General features: G+C 42.1%; 1 protein-coding gene across 13 annotated transcripts in view; it reads right to left on the reverse strand.

The window, feature by feature from the left end:
- The window catches only part of phldb1b (pleckstrin homology-like domain, family B, member 1b), a 154,998-nt gene that overhangs the window by 108,728 nt on the left and 29,019 nt on the right, over window positions 1–17,251 (reverse strand). For 3 of the 13 annotated variants that reach the window (XM_049725647.2, XM_068651425.1, XM_049725636.2), the window contains exons 1-2: window positions 5,055–7,645; window positions 455–556 (exon numbers count right to left, since the gene is read on the reverse strand). In XM_049725647.2, the coding sequence (XP_049581604.1) occupies window positions 455–556; window positions 5,055–5,090 (138 nt within the window). In that variant the 5' untranslated portion in view covers window positions 5,091–7,645. Of the gene's footprint in view, window positions 1–454; window positions 557–5,054; window positions 7,649–8,059; window positions 8,159–17,251 lie in introns of those variants that run through there. The other 10 variants (XM_049725637.2, XM_049725640.2, XM_049725638.2 and 7 more) reach the window with 7 other exon arrangements.

Raw genomic sequence — 17,251 nt, forward strand, 5'->3', positions numbered from 1 at the left:
TTTAAAGCAAGCAGAATTGAATTAGTTGAGATTTAATTAACCCTTATGATATCCACTGTATATCATATGCATATTATTTTCAAGAGGAAATTAGTAGAGTCTAATCTCATTCACCTGGCTCTATGATAGTTACACTCACAAAAAGAAACAGACCGCGTGTGGGGAATAAAAATTTCTGGCTTCAACTAATCACTGACTCTGATGGAAGATTCCTGTTTTACAACATGCTGACAAGAAGTATGTTGTCAGCGCATGTCCTTCACTGCTCTGGCTGGCTCGCTATTCAGTGTAATGGTGTTAATTCAGTTACAATGGGAAAAGAGAGAATAGAGACCCCATGTATGAATGCTGACACACACAGCACAATCAAAGAAGAGTCGTGTTCTTTACACTAACTCTCTAAACTGACACCTAGATCTAGCGCTATGATACGTACATGCCCCAAATCTCTCACCTTTAACACCTGGCGGGTGTGCGCACCACTCTCTGATGCATTCTTGTTCAGACAGTCCATGTCCATCATGATGTCTGCGACTCCCTGACTCATGTGAATATCCTGTGATAGGAAATGAAAATTTATTTTTTATTAAATGTTTTATTGTTCCAAAAGAACATGTAAGGGTGATTTCAGTTTCGCAACCATTTGGGTCATTCTATTATTACATCCACCTGTCCCAACGCATATTTTATTATGAAAACCAGTACACAGGCTTTCACTGCTTTAGAAGTAAAAGAATAAGTAAGAAACCTATTTGTGAAATAATATTTTGTGTTTGTAGCGCACTCGTACATCAGAAGTCATCCATCCATCCATCCATCCATCCATCCATCTTCTTCCGCTTATCCGGGGTCGGGTCGCGGGGGCAACAGCTTCAGGAGGGACTCCCAGACTTCCCTCTCCCCAGCCACTTCATCCAGCTCATCCCGGGGGATCCCAAGGCGTTCCCAGGCCAGCTGAGAGACATAGTCTCTCCAGCGCGTCCTGGGTCGTCCCGGGGTCTCCTACCGGTGGGACATGCCCGGAACACCTCCCCAGGGAGGCGTCCAGGAGGCATCCTGATAAGATGCCCGAGCCACCTCATCTGGCTCCTCTCAACGTGGAGGAGTAGCGACTCTACTCCGAGTCTCTCCCGGATGACCGAGCTTCTCACCCTATCTCTAAGGGAGAGCCCGGACATCCTGCGGAGAAAACTCATTTCGGCCGCTTGTATCCGAGATCTCGTTCTTTCGGTCACGACCCATAGCTCGTGACCATAGGTGAGGGTAGGAGCGTAAATCGACCGGTAAATTGAGAGCTTTGCCTTTTGGCTCAGCTCTCTCTTCACCACAACGGACCGGTACAGGGTCCGCATTACTGCCGACGCTGCACCGATCCGCCTGTCGATCTCACGCTCCATCCTCCCCTCACTCGTGAACAAGACTCCAAGATACTACTTGAACTCCTCCACTTGGGGCAGGATCTCATCCCCGATCCGGAGAGGGCATTCCACCCTTTTCCGATCGAGGACCATGGACTCGTATTTGGAGGTGCTGACCCTCATCCCGACCGCTTCGCACTCGGCTGCGAACCGTTCCAGCGAGAGCTGGAGATCACGGCCTGAAGAAGCCAACAGCACCACGTCATCTGCAAAAAGCAGAGACGCGATGCTGAGGTCCCCAAACCGGACCCCCTCAACGCCTCGGCTGCGCCTAGAAATTCTGTCCATAAAAATTATGAACAGAATCGGTGACAAAGGGCAGCCTTGGCGGAGTCCAACCCTCACTGGGAACGAATCCGACTTACTGCCGGAAATGCGGACCAGACTCTGGCATCGGTGATACAGGGACCGAACCGCCCTTATCAGTTGGCTCGGCACCCCGTACTCCCGAAGCACCCTCCACAGAACCTCCCGAGGGACACGGTCGAACGCCTTCTCCAAGTCCACAAAACACATGTGGACTGGTTGGGCAAACTCCCATGCACCCTGGAGGATCCTGCCGAGGGTGTAGAGCTGGTCCACTGTTCCACGGCCAGGACGAAAGCCACACTGCTCCTCCTGAATCCGAGGTTCGACCTCCCGACGGACCCTCCTCTCCAGCACCCCTGAATAGACCTTACCAGGGAGGCTGAGGAGTGTGATTCCCCTGTAATTGGAACACACCCTCCGGTCCCCCTTCTTAAAGAGGGAACCACCACCCCAGTCTGCCAATCCAGAGGCACTGTCCCCGATGTCCACGCAACGTTGTAGAGGCGTGTCAACCATGACAGCCCCACAACATCCAGAGCCTTTAAGAACTCTGGGCGGATCTCATCCACCCCCGGGGCCTTGCCACCGAGGAGTTTTTTAACTACCTCAGTGACTTCGACCCCAGAGATTGGAGAATCCGCCTCAGAGTCTCTAGGCCCTGCTTCCTCAATGGAAGGCGTGTAGGTGGAATTGAGGAGGTCTTCGAAGTATTCTCCCCACCGACTCACGACGTCCCGAGTCGAGGTCAGCAGCACGCCATCCCCACTGTAAACAGTGTTGACGTTGCACTGCTTCCCCCTCCTGAGACGCCGGATGGTGGACCAGAATTTCCTCGAAGCCGTCCGAAAGTCATTCTCCATGGCCTCACCGAACTCCTCCCACGCCCGGGTTTTTGCCTCAGCAACCGCCGAAGCCGCGTTCCGCTTGGCCATCCGGTACCTGTCAGCTGCCTCCGGAGTCCCGCAGGCCAAAACGGCCCGATAGGACTCCTTCTTCAGCTTGACGGCATCCCTTACCGCCGGTGTCCACCAGCGGGTTCGGGGGCTGCCGCCACGACAGGCACCAACGACCTTACGGCCACAGCTCCGGTCGGCCGCCTCAACAATGGAGGCGCGGAACATGGTCCACTCAGACTCAATGTCCCCCGCCTCCCCCGGGACGTGGGAAAAGCTCTGCCGGAGGTGGGAGTTGAAGCTCTTCCTGACAGGAGATTCTGCCAGACGTTCCCAGCAGACCCTCACAGAGCGTTTGGGTCTGCCAGGTCGGACCGGCATCTTCCCCCACCATCGGAGCCAACCCACCACCAGGTGGTGATCAGTTGACAGCTCTGCCCCTCTCTTCACCCGAGTGTCCAAAACATGCGGCCGCAAATCCGATGACACGACTACAAAGTCGATCATCGAACTGCGGCCTAGGGTGTCCTGGTGCCAAGTGCACACATGGACACCCTTATGTTTGAACATGGTGTTCATTATTGAAAATCCGTGTCGAGCACAGAAGTCCAACAATAGAACACCGCTCGGGTTCAGATCAGGGGGGCCGTTCCTCCCAATCACGCCCTTCCAGGTCTCACTGTCATTGCCCACGTGAGCATTGAAGTCACCCAGTAGAACGATAGAGTCCCCAGAAGGAGCGCTCTCCAGCACTTCCTCCAGGGACCCCAAGAAGGGTGGGTACTCTGAGCTGCTGTTTGGTGCATAGACACAAACAACAGTCAGGACCCGTCCCCCCACCCGAAGGCGGAGGGAGGCTACCCTCTCGTTCACCGGGGTGAACCCCAATGTGCAGGCGCCCAGCCGGGGGGCAATAAGTATACCCACACCTGCTCGACGCCTCTCACCGTGGGCAACTCCAGAGTGGAAGAGAGTCCAGCCCCTCTCGAGAGGGCTTGTACCGGAACCCAAACTGTGTGTGGAGGCAAGTCCGACTATATCTAGTCGGAATCTTTCTGCCTCGCACACCAGCTCGGGCTCCTTTCCAGCCAGAGAGGTGACATCATTAGTTTTCCCTCGCCCGGACGCGGGTCACCGGGGCTTCCCTCTGGAGCCAGGCCTGGAGGCGGGGCTCGAAGGCGAGCGTCTGGTGGCCGGGCCTTCGCCCATGGGGCCCGGCCGGGCATAGCCCGAAATGGAAACGTGGGTCCCCCTTCCCATGGGCTCACCACCTGTGGGAGGGGCCGAAGGGGTCGGGTGCAATGTGAGCTGGGCGGCAGCCAAAGGCGGGGACCTTGGCGGTCTGATCCCCGGCTGCAGAAGCTGGCTCTTGGGACATCAGAAGTCAACAAATTTTTAATCTGAGATGTAGGTAAACTTTTACAGATGTTTTTTTAACTAAATCCAAATCTGCCTTTGTTTTTTCTTGCACATCAGGTTTTAATAACAACAACAATAATGATTATTATTATTACTATTATTATTATTATGCAAGATAATAATAATCATCATCATCATCATTCTTCTTCTTATTATTATTATTGTTATTATTATTATTATAATTATTATTATTATATGTGACTAAAATAGAGTCTACAGAGTAGGAAAAAGTGAACAAGAATAGTGTATGGCCAATTGTCTTTATTGCTATTATTTACGAGTTTTGGAGGGATTTGTACTTCTTGCTTCAACGCCTAAGATGTGATTCATGCTGACAGGACACACACGCACAGACACTAATGGTCCATATGGTAGAGGGTATTTAGCTGTATGTTCTGGCCACTGAGGAGGTAACGCGTCGACTCATTTACAGTAAATCCCTTCTACTAGGTCACACAATGGAAATAAGCCACCTTTGCTTGCTTTTTTTGGCTTTGAGATACAAGGAAAACACACAAAACCTGACACCCTGTACGAAAATCCCTTTTGGACCATCACTGTATTTCCATAATGTCAGCATATAGGAAGTTTCCATTAATAAATCCTCAGTAGAGTACTAATTAAATGGTGCGATTCTGTTTTGAGCTGAATATGTGTAAGAAAGTGTTTAATGCATTTGTGGTTGAAACAAGAGTCAATGTTAGAAAAGACATGATTGATACAAATGGGAATGGGAGTACTATATTTGCGTGCTTGAAATGAAATGCAGCAGGGTAGGAAAGTATGTTTCTAATGTTCTCTGCCATCCAGATAACAAAACCCTGCTATAAGATCAACATATTTCCTCTCCAGACAGCCCCCATATTCTGTTGATTCAGCCTTGAACAGTAAATCACTAAACAGATTTAAAGAGTTCCATAAGTCAAACTACTTCATGCAATAATGAAATAAGTGGGGAAAAATCATGGAAGCCCTCAGATTTAATGTGGTCCTGTAATCTATAAATGGTATTTACCTTCTTGCAATTGTCCAGTAAATGCAAAGCCGTCATGGTGGACCTGTCGCTGGCTCAATCTGTCAGTGTGACCTCGATAAGATTGGACACATCCAAATAAACTCAGTACAAATGCAGCAACAGTGCTTCTTTCCAATGAAGCGGAGATTGTCTGTTGGAAATGCCTCTTTTTTGTCTCAAGCTGTTAGCATAACAGTATTCTTAAATGCTCAGGAGGTGGACCTGTTGCTGCTTGCTCCTCTTTACTAAAACTGCCTACATTCTTGGCTGGAAGCTTCAAAGACGACAGGAACATGTGACATACGTGTGTGTGTGTGTCTGTAGGTGTGTGTGTGCGTGTGTGTGTGTGTGTGTGTGTGCGTGTGTGTGTATGTGTGTGTGTGTGTGTGTGAGAGAGAGAGAGAGAGAGAGAGAGAGAGAGAGAGAGAGAGAGAGAGAGAGAGAGAGAGAGAGAGCAAGCGCATTCGGAAACTAGTATGATGGACATGTGGAAGTATGAAAACGATGGTATGAAAGGAGAGAACAATATAAATCTAAGTTATCTGATGGTAGGACAGTGAAGGCTGATTCATCAATCTATCCATTTTTTTTTTGTAGTGCACGTCCTCATTAGGGTCACATTTGGGCTGTAGCCTATCTCTGCTACTATTGAGTGAGAGATGGGGTACATTGTGGTCTAGTTACTGGTCAGTTAGAGGGCACCAAGAAAGAATTGGTCAAACGAATACATTTCCGGTCTGTAAACAAGTCAAAGGAGGTGTATTGGCATTGCCATGACAATGAGACAGCCGCTTGTCTCCTTAATACAGTGGAGCCCTGCATAGTAGTAGTGCAGCATTTTTGAAGTGAATTCACCTAGTTACCTATCATTTTTTGTTTTATTTGTTTTTTACAGAAATGGGACTATTATTGCAGTATTTGTGAAGTGAATTTGCCTATCCATTTTTTTTCAATGTCAATGAACTGTGTTGAACCAGGATTTCTTTTTAAAAAGAGCCACATTTTCTTTTTTGTAGAACCTTTGATGTATTTTTTCAGGTTTGTGAGATAAGATTTGGGTAACTAACCCATATTCAATACGAAAATAAGCTTCTCTCTGATTAATATTCATATATATGAATACCGAAAACAGCTTTGATCTGGTGGTTGGTGATATCTTGAAGCCACTGAGCGGGGATTGATCCTACACTGCCCACACACAAGTCAGGTGTGTGGGAGGAAACTGGAGTATCCAGAAGAAACCCACGCAGACACGGGGAGAACATGCAAATTCCACATAGGAAGACCAGCACCTGAATCGAACCAGCAACCTCTGCACTGTGAGGCAGACGTGCTAACCAGTGGCTTACTGTGCCGCCCTCATAATCATGCAATATATGAATATTAACAATAAACAAGGCAATCATCAATTTAGTGCAATGTGGGAGGTTTGTTCCCAACACACCAAAGCTTTGGCTCCCAGACTGTGGGAGTTGACTTCAACACCTTGTCTCTCCCCCAGAAACCCTCCATCGCTATATTATTTTCTTTCCCTTTCTTTCCCTCACTCAATCTCTGCTCTAATGTCAATCCAGAAAACCTTACATTGTTTGCAGAGTAGGCCTGTTTCTCCTCTCATGCAGGAGAAAACCTCTTTTTAATTTGGATTATGAAAGCAAGGGGGAGGCTCAGGATTGGAATGCAGGGAAGAAGAAGAAGAGAGGGAAAGAAAGAAGATGCATTGCCAAAAAATCTGGATGGACAGATACTGTGGATACAGCAGATAGTGACAGGTTTGCAGCCAAAACAATTTATGAGTTGCAAAAAGGTCACAGAACTACACTTAGACTACCGTATTTTTCGGACTATAAGTCGCTCCGGAGTATAAGTCGTACCAGCCATAAAATGCACAATAAAGTGAAAAATAAAACATATATAAGTCGCACCGGAGCATAAGTCCCACTTTTGGGGCAAATTTATTTGTTAAAATCCAACACCAAGAACAGACATGAACCAGCAACAACAGGCAAAACGATACGGTATGCTAACGTGACATATACACAAACGAGGAGCTGAGAACGGGCCTGACGTAACATTCAGAGTTATTCAAATAACTATTATATAAATAACACGTTTATCAAACCATCGGTGTCACTCCAATTCATGAAGCTAAGCAAAGTTACAAGCTACAACACAGCTATAAGCTACGCTACAAAGCTACGCTACAAGCTACGCTACAAGCTACGCTACAAGCTACACTGCAAGCTACGCTACAAACTATGCCGAAAGCTGCAAGCTACAAGCCACAAAGTTACAGAACAGAAAACAACATCATGCCTGGAGATAGACACAAAGGTCGATCTTGGAAACAAGGAACCTCCTCACAACCAGCATTGATGATTCTAACTGTGAACATCGAAGCGTTCTCCTCTGCAAAACGAACAATCTTAGACGCCCTGCACAACACCGGACTTAGCAGAGTTTATTGAGAAGGGAAAGAAATGTGTTCAGCTGTGGCTGAACCACATCTAGCCAAGCCTTGTAACTAATTGCCTTGTAGCCATGATAAGAAGAAGAACTCTAATGCATTAAATCCATCGATCGTCCTTTATGTAAACAATGCCGCATATGCGCCGCGCCGCTGACGTCAGACTCGTCGTGAGTTGTGTTTCTAATTATTCCACAGACCCATATAACGATATATAAAGTATATATCAAATAAGTATCATATAACAACAATATTGTCAAACCATCTGTGTCATTCCTAATCATTAAATCTATCGATCAAATTCCTCGTCCTTTATGTCAACAACGCTGCGCGTGCGCCGCACAGATCTAGTATATAACTATACTGTAGCGTTAACAAAGTATCAGGAAAGACGTGGGTTTGGTAAACGGCTCTTTATTTAACAAAACAAGAGTTCAACAAGCCAACAACTACTGAACTGTAATGATAAAAACATATACAAGTTGCAACACGAAATAAAATATATCGAATAACCATAACATAAATAAGTTTTTCAAACCTTGTGTCACTCCAAATCATTAAATCCTTCAAACGTGGGGCCCTTCGTCATCTTCGTCATCCCGTGATCGAATCCTTTGTCATTTATGTAAACAACCGTGCGCATCGCTGACGTCACTTGCAGTTCAAATTACAGTAATCCCTTACAGTAAACGCTTTTTTGAACTGGGACGTTCGGAAACCGAGGTTTGACAGTAAAATAAATAGATGCAGCTCACTGACAAGTGCCGCTATTTGAGCTAATTTTAGAACAGTCCTGCGGGCGACTCATGCGGTCCTCATGGGCTACCTGGTGCCCGCGGACACCGTGTTGGTGACCCCTGGTCTACTATATGTGCATTGTCATTGACTTGTGAAGAGTCCATAGTGTTCACAGCTTCTCACCATCATCATCATCAATAGCACAAGCAAACTAGAATTTGCAATTCCTGAAGAAATTGCGTGTGAAGGTGAAGAGGTTGAATAAATACTTGGGGAATGTTGCAGAATGATGTTGAAAAGAGTTGAATCGGTTGAAAAATGTAGAAATTACAAGGGAAAAAGGAAATTTGGGAAAATTGGGTGTGAATTTCAAAATTGAAAATTTGGAATTTTGGGTAAGTGGGAAGTTGTGGAATAGGTAGGAAAATGATGAACAGTTGAAAGGTGGAATGGGTTGAATAAGTTGAAAATGTAGAAATTAGAGTAGAAAAACAAAATTGTAGAGAATTTTTGGTAAGTGGGAAGTTGTGGAATAGGAAGGCAAAAGAGGAACAGTTGAAAGTTGGAACGAGTTGAATCGGTTAAAAAATGTAGAAGTTAGGTCAAATCTTGAATCCTAATAGAGAATGAATGGGAATTAAAAGAAAAAAAAATGCATCAAAAGTTTCTGAAATTTGGAACAAAAGGAAAAAAACGGCTTCAGGAGGTTCACTTTTGGGGTTAAAATGTTGAAATGGGTTTAATCGGGCAAAATTTGCAAAAGTTAGCGCAAATGTAGGTATTTAGGGCACTTAATGTTGAAATATGGTCATTTCCGGTTTGATTTGGGTCACTTCCGGTTTGATTAGAGGCACTTCCGGTCTAGCTGAGGTCACTTCCGGTTTATTTGAGGTCACTTCCGGTTTAAAAAGGTCACTTCCGGTTTAAAAAGGTCACTTCCGGTTTGATTTGGGGTCACTTCCGGTTTGATTTGGGGTCACTTCCGGTTTACCTGAGGTCACTTCCGGTTCATTTGGGGTCAATCCCGGTTTGATTTGGGGCACTTCCAGTTCATTCCGCGTACATTGGGGCACTTCAGGGTCAATCCAAGATGGCCGCCACTCTGGAAGTGGGGGTCAAGGGTTGAATTGTGGAAGTGGGGATGAAGGGGGTGAATATGGTAAGCATAAGGTGAACAAAGTGAATAAAGTTGGAATGGGTTGAATCGGTCGAAAAATATAGAAATTAGAAGGGAAAAACTAAATTTTTGGAAAATTTGGTGTGAATTTCAAAATTGAAAATTTGGAAATTTTGCTAAGTGGGAAGGGGTGGAATAGGTAGGCAAAAGATGAACAGTTGAAAGTTGGAACGAGTTGAATCGGTGGAAAAATGTAGAAATTAGAAGTGAAAAACTAAATTTAGTGAAATTTTGCAAAATTTTGTGCAAATTTTAAAAGTGAAAACGTGAATTTTTTTAATTTGGCAAGTTTGGGAATGTCCCCAATGTGATTTGAATGTGTTGAAATAAGTGAATTTCAAACTGGAACAACAAAAATGTGAAATGTTGAATCTGCCATTAAGAATGAATGGGGAAGAATTTGCCGGAATTTTGTGAATTTTGCGAAAACGGAAAATTTTTTGAACGAAAAAAATGTAAGCACCCGTGTCATGAATATTTGGAATCAGGGAAAAGTGGAATGGAGTGAATCGGTTGAAGTATGTGGAAGTAGTTAACGGACAAAAAAGTGAGCGGAATAAGTAGAATAATAATAATAACTAGAATTTGCAATTCCTGAAGAAATTGCGTGTGAAGGTGAAGAGGTTGAATAAATACTTGGGGAATGCTGCAGAATGATGTTGAAAAGGGTTGAATCGGTTGAAAAATGTAGAAATTACAAGGGAAAAAGGAAATTTGGGAAAATTGGGTGTGAGTTACAAAATTGAAAATTTGGAATTTTGGGTAAGTGGGAAGTTGTGGAATAGGTAGGAAAATGATGAACAGTTGAAAGGTCGAATGGGTTGAATAAGTTGAAAAATGTAGAAATTAGATTAGAAAAACAAAATTGTAGAGAATTTTTGGTAAGTGGGTAGTTGTGGAATAGGAAGGCAAAAGAAGAACAGTTCAAAGTTGGAACAAGTTGAATCGGTTAAAAAATGTAGAAGTTAGAGCAAATCTTGAATCCTAATAGAGAATGAATGGGAATTAAAAGAAAAAAAATTGCACCAAAATTTTTTGAAATTTGGAACAAAAGGAAAAAAAACAGCTTTAGGAGGTTCACTTTTGGGGTTAAAATGTTGAAATGGGTTTAATCGGGCAAAATTTGCAAAAGTTAGCGCAAATGTAGGTATTTAGGGCACTTAATGTTGAAATATGGTCACTTCCGGTTTGATTTGGGTCACTTCCGGTCTATTTGGGTCACTTCCGGTTTGATTAGAGGCACTTCCGGTCTAGCTGAGGTCACTTCCGGTTTATTTGGGGTCACTTCCGGTTTAAAAAGGTCACTTCCGGTTTGATTTGGGGTCACTTCCGGTTTGATTTGGGGTCACTTCCGGTTTACCTGAGGTCACTTCCGGTTCATTTGGGGTCAATTCCGGTTTGATTTGGGGCACTTCCAGTTCATTCCGGGTTCATTGGGGCACTTCAGGGTCAATCCAAGATGGCCGCCACTCTGGAAGTGGGGGTCAAGGGTTTAATTGTGGAAGTGGGGGTGAAGGGGGTGAATATGGTAAGCATAAGGTGAACAAAGTGAATAAAGTTGGAATGGGTTGAATCGGTTGAAAAATGTAGAAATTAGAAGGGAAAAACTAAATTTTGGGAAAATTTGGTGTGAATTTCAAAATTGAAAATTTGGAAATTTTGCTAAGTGGGAAGGTGTGGAATAGGTAGGCAAAAGATGAACAGTTGAAAGTTGGAACGAGTTGAATCGGTGGAAAAATGTAGAAACTAGAAGTGAAAAACTAAATTTTGTGAAATTTTGCAAAATTTTGTGCAAATTTTAAAAGTGAAAACGTGAAATTTTTGAATTTGGCAAGTTTGGGAATGTCCCCAATGTGATTTGAATGTGTTGAAATAAGTGAATTTCAAACTGGAACAACAAAAATGTGAAATGTTGAATCTGCCATTAAGAATGAATGGGGAAAAAAATGCCACAAAATCGTGAATTTTGTGAAAACGGAAAATTTTTCGAACAAAAAAAATGTAAGCAGCCGTGTCATGAATATTTGGAATAAGTGAAAAGTGGAACGGAGTGAATCGGTTGAAGTATGTGGAAGGAGTTAAGCGTCAAAAAAGTGAGCGGAATAAGTAGAATAATAATAATAATAATAATAATAATAATAATAAAGGACAGCAATAACAATAGTGTGAAGGTCTTCACCTTCACACTAATAATAAAGGACAGCAATAACAATAGTGTGAAGGTCTTCACCTTCACACTAATAAATAAAAATCCCAAGTTAATCATTGACATCATCAATCACCTGTGATCGTTTCACCCATGACCCTGAACAGGCTGAACAACGCAAAATGAATAAATAAATAAAAGACAACGATTAAATACCCTCGGGATGGACTCAACAGAAATTATTGCTGGTATTTTTACATTTTTCTTATGGTAATATTTTGTCAAAAATAAATATAAATGTACAAAAATGTTGCTTGATTTCATTTTTTAATATCCTTTTGTGCTTAAATAGGCATTGTGCCACACCTTCTGCCGCATGCAACTTGGCTGCCTGGCTGGCAAACAGTTCAAGTAGGATGTACCCTGCATACCGCCCAAAGTCAGCTGGGATAGGCAGCAGCACGCCCCCAATCCCATTAGGAAAAAGCATTTCAGAAGATGGATAGATGGATTTTCTAAGGCATGTGTTGTGGTTGTTTTAAAAACACTGTGGACTTCTCTTTGTTTTACTTTTAGCTTGACAGTAAACCTTAACTGGGAGTGGCAATAAACAGCTTGAAGCCTCTTTTTTTACTGACCTATAATTTACACTGACCTACATTTAAACCCAAAATTCTATTCAACCCATGAAATTGTAAAAATTCATTCCCAACAGTTGATTCTCTATTTTGTAGTTTTTCCTCTTTGGTACATGCTTCCGGTATAAGTGATTGTTGAATTTTTTGTTTCTTTAGTTGTTCTTTTTTCCACCATGCACTGACCAATGAAATGTCAAAATTCACCTGTCCTCTGATTGGTTGGTCAAACTCACAAAACATTTTTCATTTCACTTGTTCATCTCTTTAAATGTTTATGATTTTGTCTTGTTATTAGATACTTTTGTACTACTATAATGTGTTTTTGTACTGAAGGAATGAGGTCAAAATACAAAAAGTCCTGCCTAGCTACAAAAACAGATATGCTCAAACCTCATTGAATAAAGTACATAAGCAGACAAGTATATTCACATATTAAATAAATAAAAGAAACATTTTAAGCATATAATTATACCTACACACCAAATCAATAAAGAAGACATAACTAGACATTTTTGATAAGTGGTGACGAGAAAGGTTTTTATAACTTTATGATCTGATATATTTCTGAGGACTTTGAAATAACAAATGACTTTTGATATATTGCCTAAATAGCTTAATGACCCTTAAGAAACTATGGAATGCATGCCTGATGTTTTTTCTCTGAATCATGGACACGGCCAGAGTCGTCTTGACCGTTCAGTAATTGATTGTATCTTATGTTTTGACTAATGCTAGACGCCAGTTTTTGATTACTACTGAACGCTCTGCACAGAGGAAAATAGTTTGCCTAACAAAGAAAAGATACGGTTGAATGAGGTACGACAGTGTATGTCCAAGATTGGAGAAGAATGCTTACAGGAAGGTCACGTGGCGATAAAACCAGCAGGTGCCAGAAGGAGCCACCCGAGAACTCGGCCAAAGATGATCGCCAAGGCCGAGAGACGGGATGGAAGACGACAGCCCCCTCCACACACACACACACACACACACACACACACACACCAACACCCCCCCACCAACACACCGAATTGCCCATAACCAGCACCACTCCCATGGAAGCAGACTCTCCTTCGAACTTGCCCCACCCCGAAGACTCATCGCCCATCAATCCCGGCCCACAATGTGCTACTGAATATAAAACTGATCTAACAACCTTGGACTTTGCCTTTTCTGAATGGAGACTTTCCGCTCTTGAAGGGCCCAGCGCTGTATTGTACTTTCCTGAAAACAGCGCATTTTGAACAAGAATTGTGATTGAACTCAACCAATCTGTCTAAGTCTAATTTCTGCTTCAGTGTCTTTGCATTTTCCTAAATCTGAAGAAATCAAACGAGCACGCAGTGAGTAAATTGGATAACAGGTGATTGGCAAAGGCTTTTGCCGTGAGGCGCAGATAACGCGCTCCCTAAATTGTGGACAGAATCCAACAGCACAGTATTGATAAGTTCTGTGCTGTGAAAGTGGTGCTCACAAGAGGTGGATTAAGTTCCCTACTGAAGGCCCTGACACCAGATTCATGGCATAGAGTCTCTTTAAACTTAAAAAAAAACAAAAAACACAAACTGTAAATTTGTGCTGTTTTGTTCTAAGCCGAGTTGCAAATGTGTATGAATTAGGGAGAAGTGAGACGCCTCTGAACAAAACAGAGACAAACAAATAAATTTCCATTGAAATGGATGATGATGAGGGACAAGTAGACATTCGAGACACATTTTTGGTGGCCTTCTTGAATGTCACATGATTCGGTACGCCACTTAGAAACCCAACAGTGGAAGATTTCTCAGCTGTTTTGACTAAATTATACACTGTTTTTAGAACGAAACAACCACAGAAATGCAGTAAACATCGCCTGAAGGGCAAATTTACATAGCCACACATGACTATATTATGTAGGGTAGATATGGTGCTCATACGCCTCTTCTCTATAATTTACATTTCTTGTCACATTTTACACAAAATCTTTACACATGTGAGGATGGGGACAGGATAAAATGATGTACCTTATCTGAAAGTCTTTATAATTTACAGTGATGCTATAACACATTAAAAACTAATATGTCACTCTAATACAGGGGTGTCAAACTCATTTCTTTCGCAGGCCGCATTGTAGTCCTAGCTTCTTTCGGAGGGCCGTTATGACTGTCAACCCAAATAAGTGTATGAGCACCTCATATTATATACAGTAAAAGCTACAAAACAAACTGACAAATAACTCGTTTTCAAATCAGACGAGTAAAAACTGGTCAAATATTTAAAAAAAATAGATATTATTAAAAGTGAAGACAATTTGCAATTCTAGTAATGACACACGAATTTGATGCACAATTTGTCTTCGCGGGCCACACAGAATGATGTGGCGGGCCGTATCTGGCCCCCGGGCCTTGAGTTTGACACCTGTGCTCTAATACAACCTTATTTTACAGCAAACACTAATCTAATGCAGTACTTCTCTTAAGTGAGTGATCTGACAACTGTTACTTTGCTAAATCTTTATTTGTTATTGTTGTAATTAACGATATTGACAAGCAGTTCACAAGATTTGCTCAAAACATACATACGTCATGAAGTGGTTTCAAATGTGTATAAAAATTATCAGCATTTCCAGACTATAAGATGCACCTGAATAAAAGATGCACCAGCTCAAATTAGGGGAAAATCTTGTTTTGTAAATATATAAGCCGCTCCGGACTATAAAATGCAGGTGTTTTAAATGAAATGTCCTCATTTCTATTACCTGTATTACCAACGCATATCCTCTTAAAATATCATAAAAGCTATGAAAATTCCTTAGATATGCCACGCCGGACTATAAAACGCAGGGTACAAAGCTTGTGCAAAAAGTAGCGGATTATAGTCCAGAAATTAGGGTAATAATTAACTAATAATATAATACAATGTAGTAATTCCTAGATAAAGACACCCAGCAAACAACTGTACATTATAGAATACCTAAGAAAGGGGAACTACAGTGTTAACAACTTGAGGTAGAGATATTCTGGGACTTCACAATTTACCATACCCACCTGAGAGAATGACATCACGTATGTGCCATGACCAATAGCAAAGGAGGAAGGAGAGAAAGTTTCAAGATGGAAAATCCAGTCACTATATTGAGTTTGTGACATCTAAAGAAAAAAATCTGGTACCTTGTACACTGTGCTGCTGACGAAGCATTATCTACTTTCAAAAACATTTCCAATTCGTCAAAATAATGCATACGTATCACACCCCATTGAGCTTAAAAAGAAAGATACATAAAGAGCACTGACTCGATGAGGTCCCAAATTTAATCATTATACAATATACATTCTAAATGTAAAAGCGTAAAATCCACAGTCATATTTTAAAATAAAAAGAATCACTATTGTTAAATAAAAAAATATGGTGGTAATATTTTTAATTAAATATATACATTTTTTTATTCTTAAATATCACAGTTCAAAATCAAGTATTGGAAAATCTGATTGTCAATCGTTTGTTATGCAGAGTTGTCGGAATCTGTTCACTGTAACCAATAAAGTAACTTTTTATATAACTTGGTTTCTTTTAAAATCAAGTAATCAGTAAGTAACTAAGTTGTTTCAAGTCAAGTAATCTGTAAAATAACTATCCATCCATCCATCCATTTTCTGAACCGCTTAGTCCCCACGGGCGTCGCGGGCGTGCTGGAGCCTATCCCAGCCGTCATCGGGCAGTAGGCGGGGGACACCCTGAACCGGTTGCCAGCCAATCGCAGGGCACACAGAGACAAACAACCATTCGCACTCGCACTCACACCTAGGGACAATTTGGAGTGATCAATCGGCCTACCAAGCATGTTTTTGGGATGTGGGAGGAAACCGGAGTGCCCAGAGAAAACCCACGCGGGCTCGGGGAGAACGTGCAAACTCCACACAGGGAGGGCCGGAGGTGGAATCGAACCCGCACCCTCCTAACTGTGAGGCGGACGTGCTACCCAGTGCGCCAGCGAGCCGCTTTGTAAAATAACTAATACTATATAAATAATAACTAATTACTTTTTCAAGGTAACTGTTTCTAACAACAATATTAGGCATATTAAATATAAAGTAGTAATATTTCAACATTATCTGAGGCTATGCTATTCATTAATTACTGAGAAGCACCCCAAAATACTTGACCACACAATCATAGCCACACACACGGCAAAGGCATCATAGACCAATTTGAACTCAAGCATACAACAAACACGCCCTCAAGAGTCGATCAGAATCACCGGAAACACCCAAAAATCGCATTTCTCGCTTTGTAAAGACTAATATAGCGTAATGGAAAACAAAATGTCCTAATGATTTATTGTTTGTTCCAGACATGCTAGCCAGATGGTGATATCAATCAACAATAAGGTGGTCTACCACTGGCCATGTGTGTGTGTCTGTTGCCAAATCAAATTCATTAATATCTAAATCAAATCAAATAATTAATCATAATATACCAAGGAAATTTGACATATAATATAAGAATATATATGTATAATTATGTAAGAAGGATCTTCTGAACGCGCTGTTTGATATAGAGTGCTTTAATTTTCATGGCGGTACACAAGACGTGAAAGCAGAGTGGGGCACATAGACAGGTTTGTTTACACACCTACAGTGCAATGAGGATCACACAAACACATGAGTACAAGTCACTCAGAGAATGGTTGTTAGTAGGGATGGAAAAATGAAGCTTTGAAATTGCTTCATGAACCAGTTTTGTTCATCTTTTTCACTCCTCTCGATAGCACTCTGTTCAACATTGGTCTGAAAGTACATTGACTTGGCATTTCTTAAACTCCTTTGTTTAAACCAAAAGAGGAGTCAAAAAGTAATCCACAAGTAACTTGACTTGTTGAATTTGTTATGTTTTTTTCTGTTTTAAAACATGTTTAAAAATGCCTTAGTCAATTATGCTAAGAGGCTAACATTGTATGTGTTTATGAATTGAACTTCCTTGTTTGGTAGTCCAAAGTGGGATGTGTAATCCTCAGAATGGAGTGTGAGAGAGAGGAAGAAGATGAGATGACTGTCA

This window comes from Syngnathus scovelli, chromosome 7, assembly GCF_024217435.2.
Source record: "Syngnathus scovelli strain Florida chromosome 7, RoL_Ssco_1.2, whole genome shotgun sequence".
NCBI classification, from domain to species: Eukaryota; Metazoa; Chordata; class Actinopteri; order Syngnathiformes; family Syngnathidae; genus Syngnathus; species Syngnathus scovelli.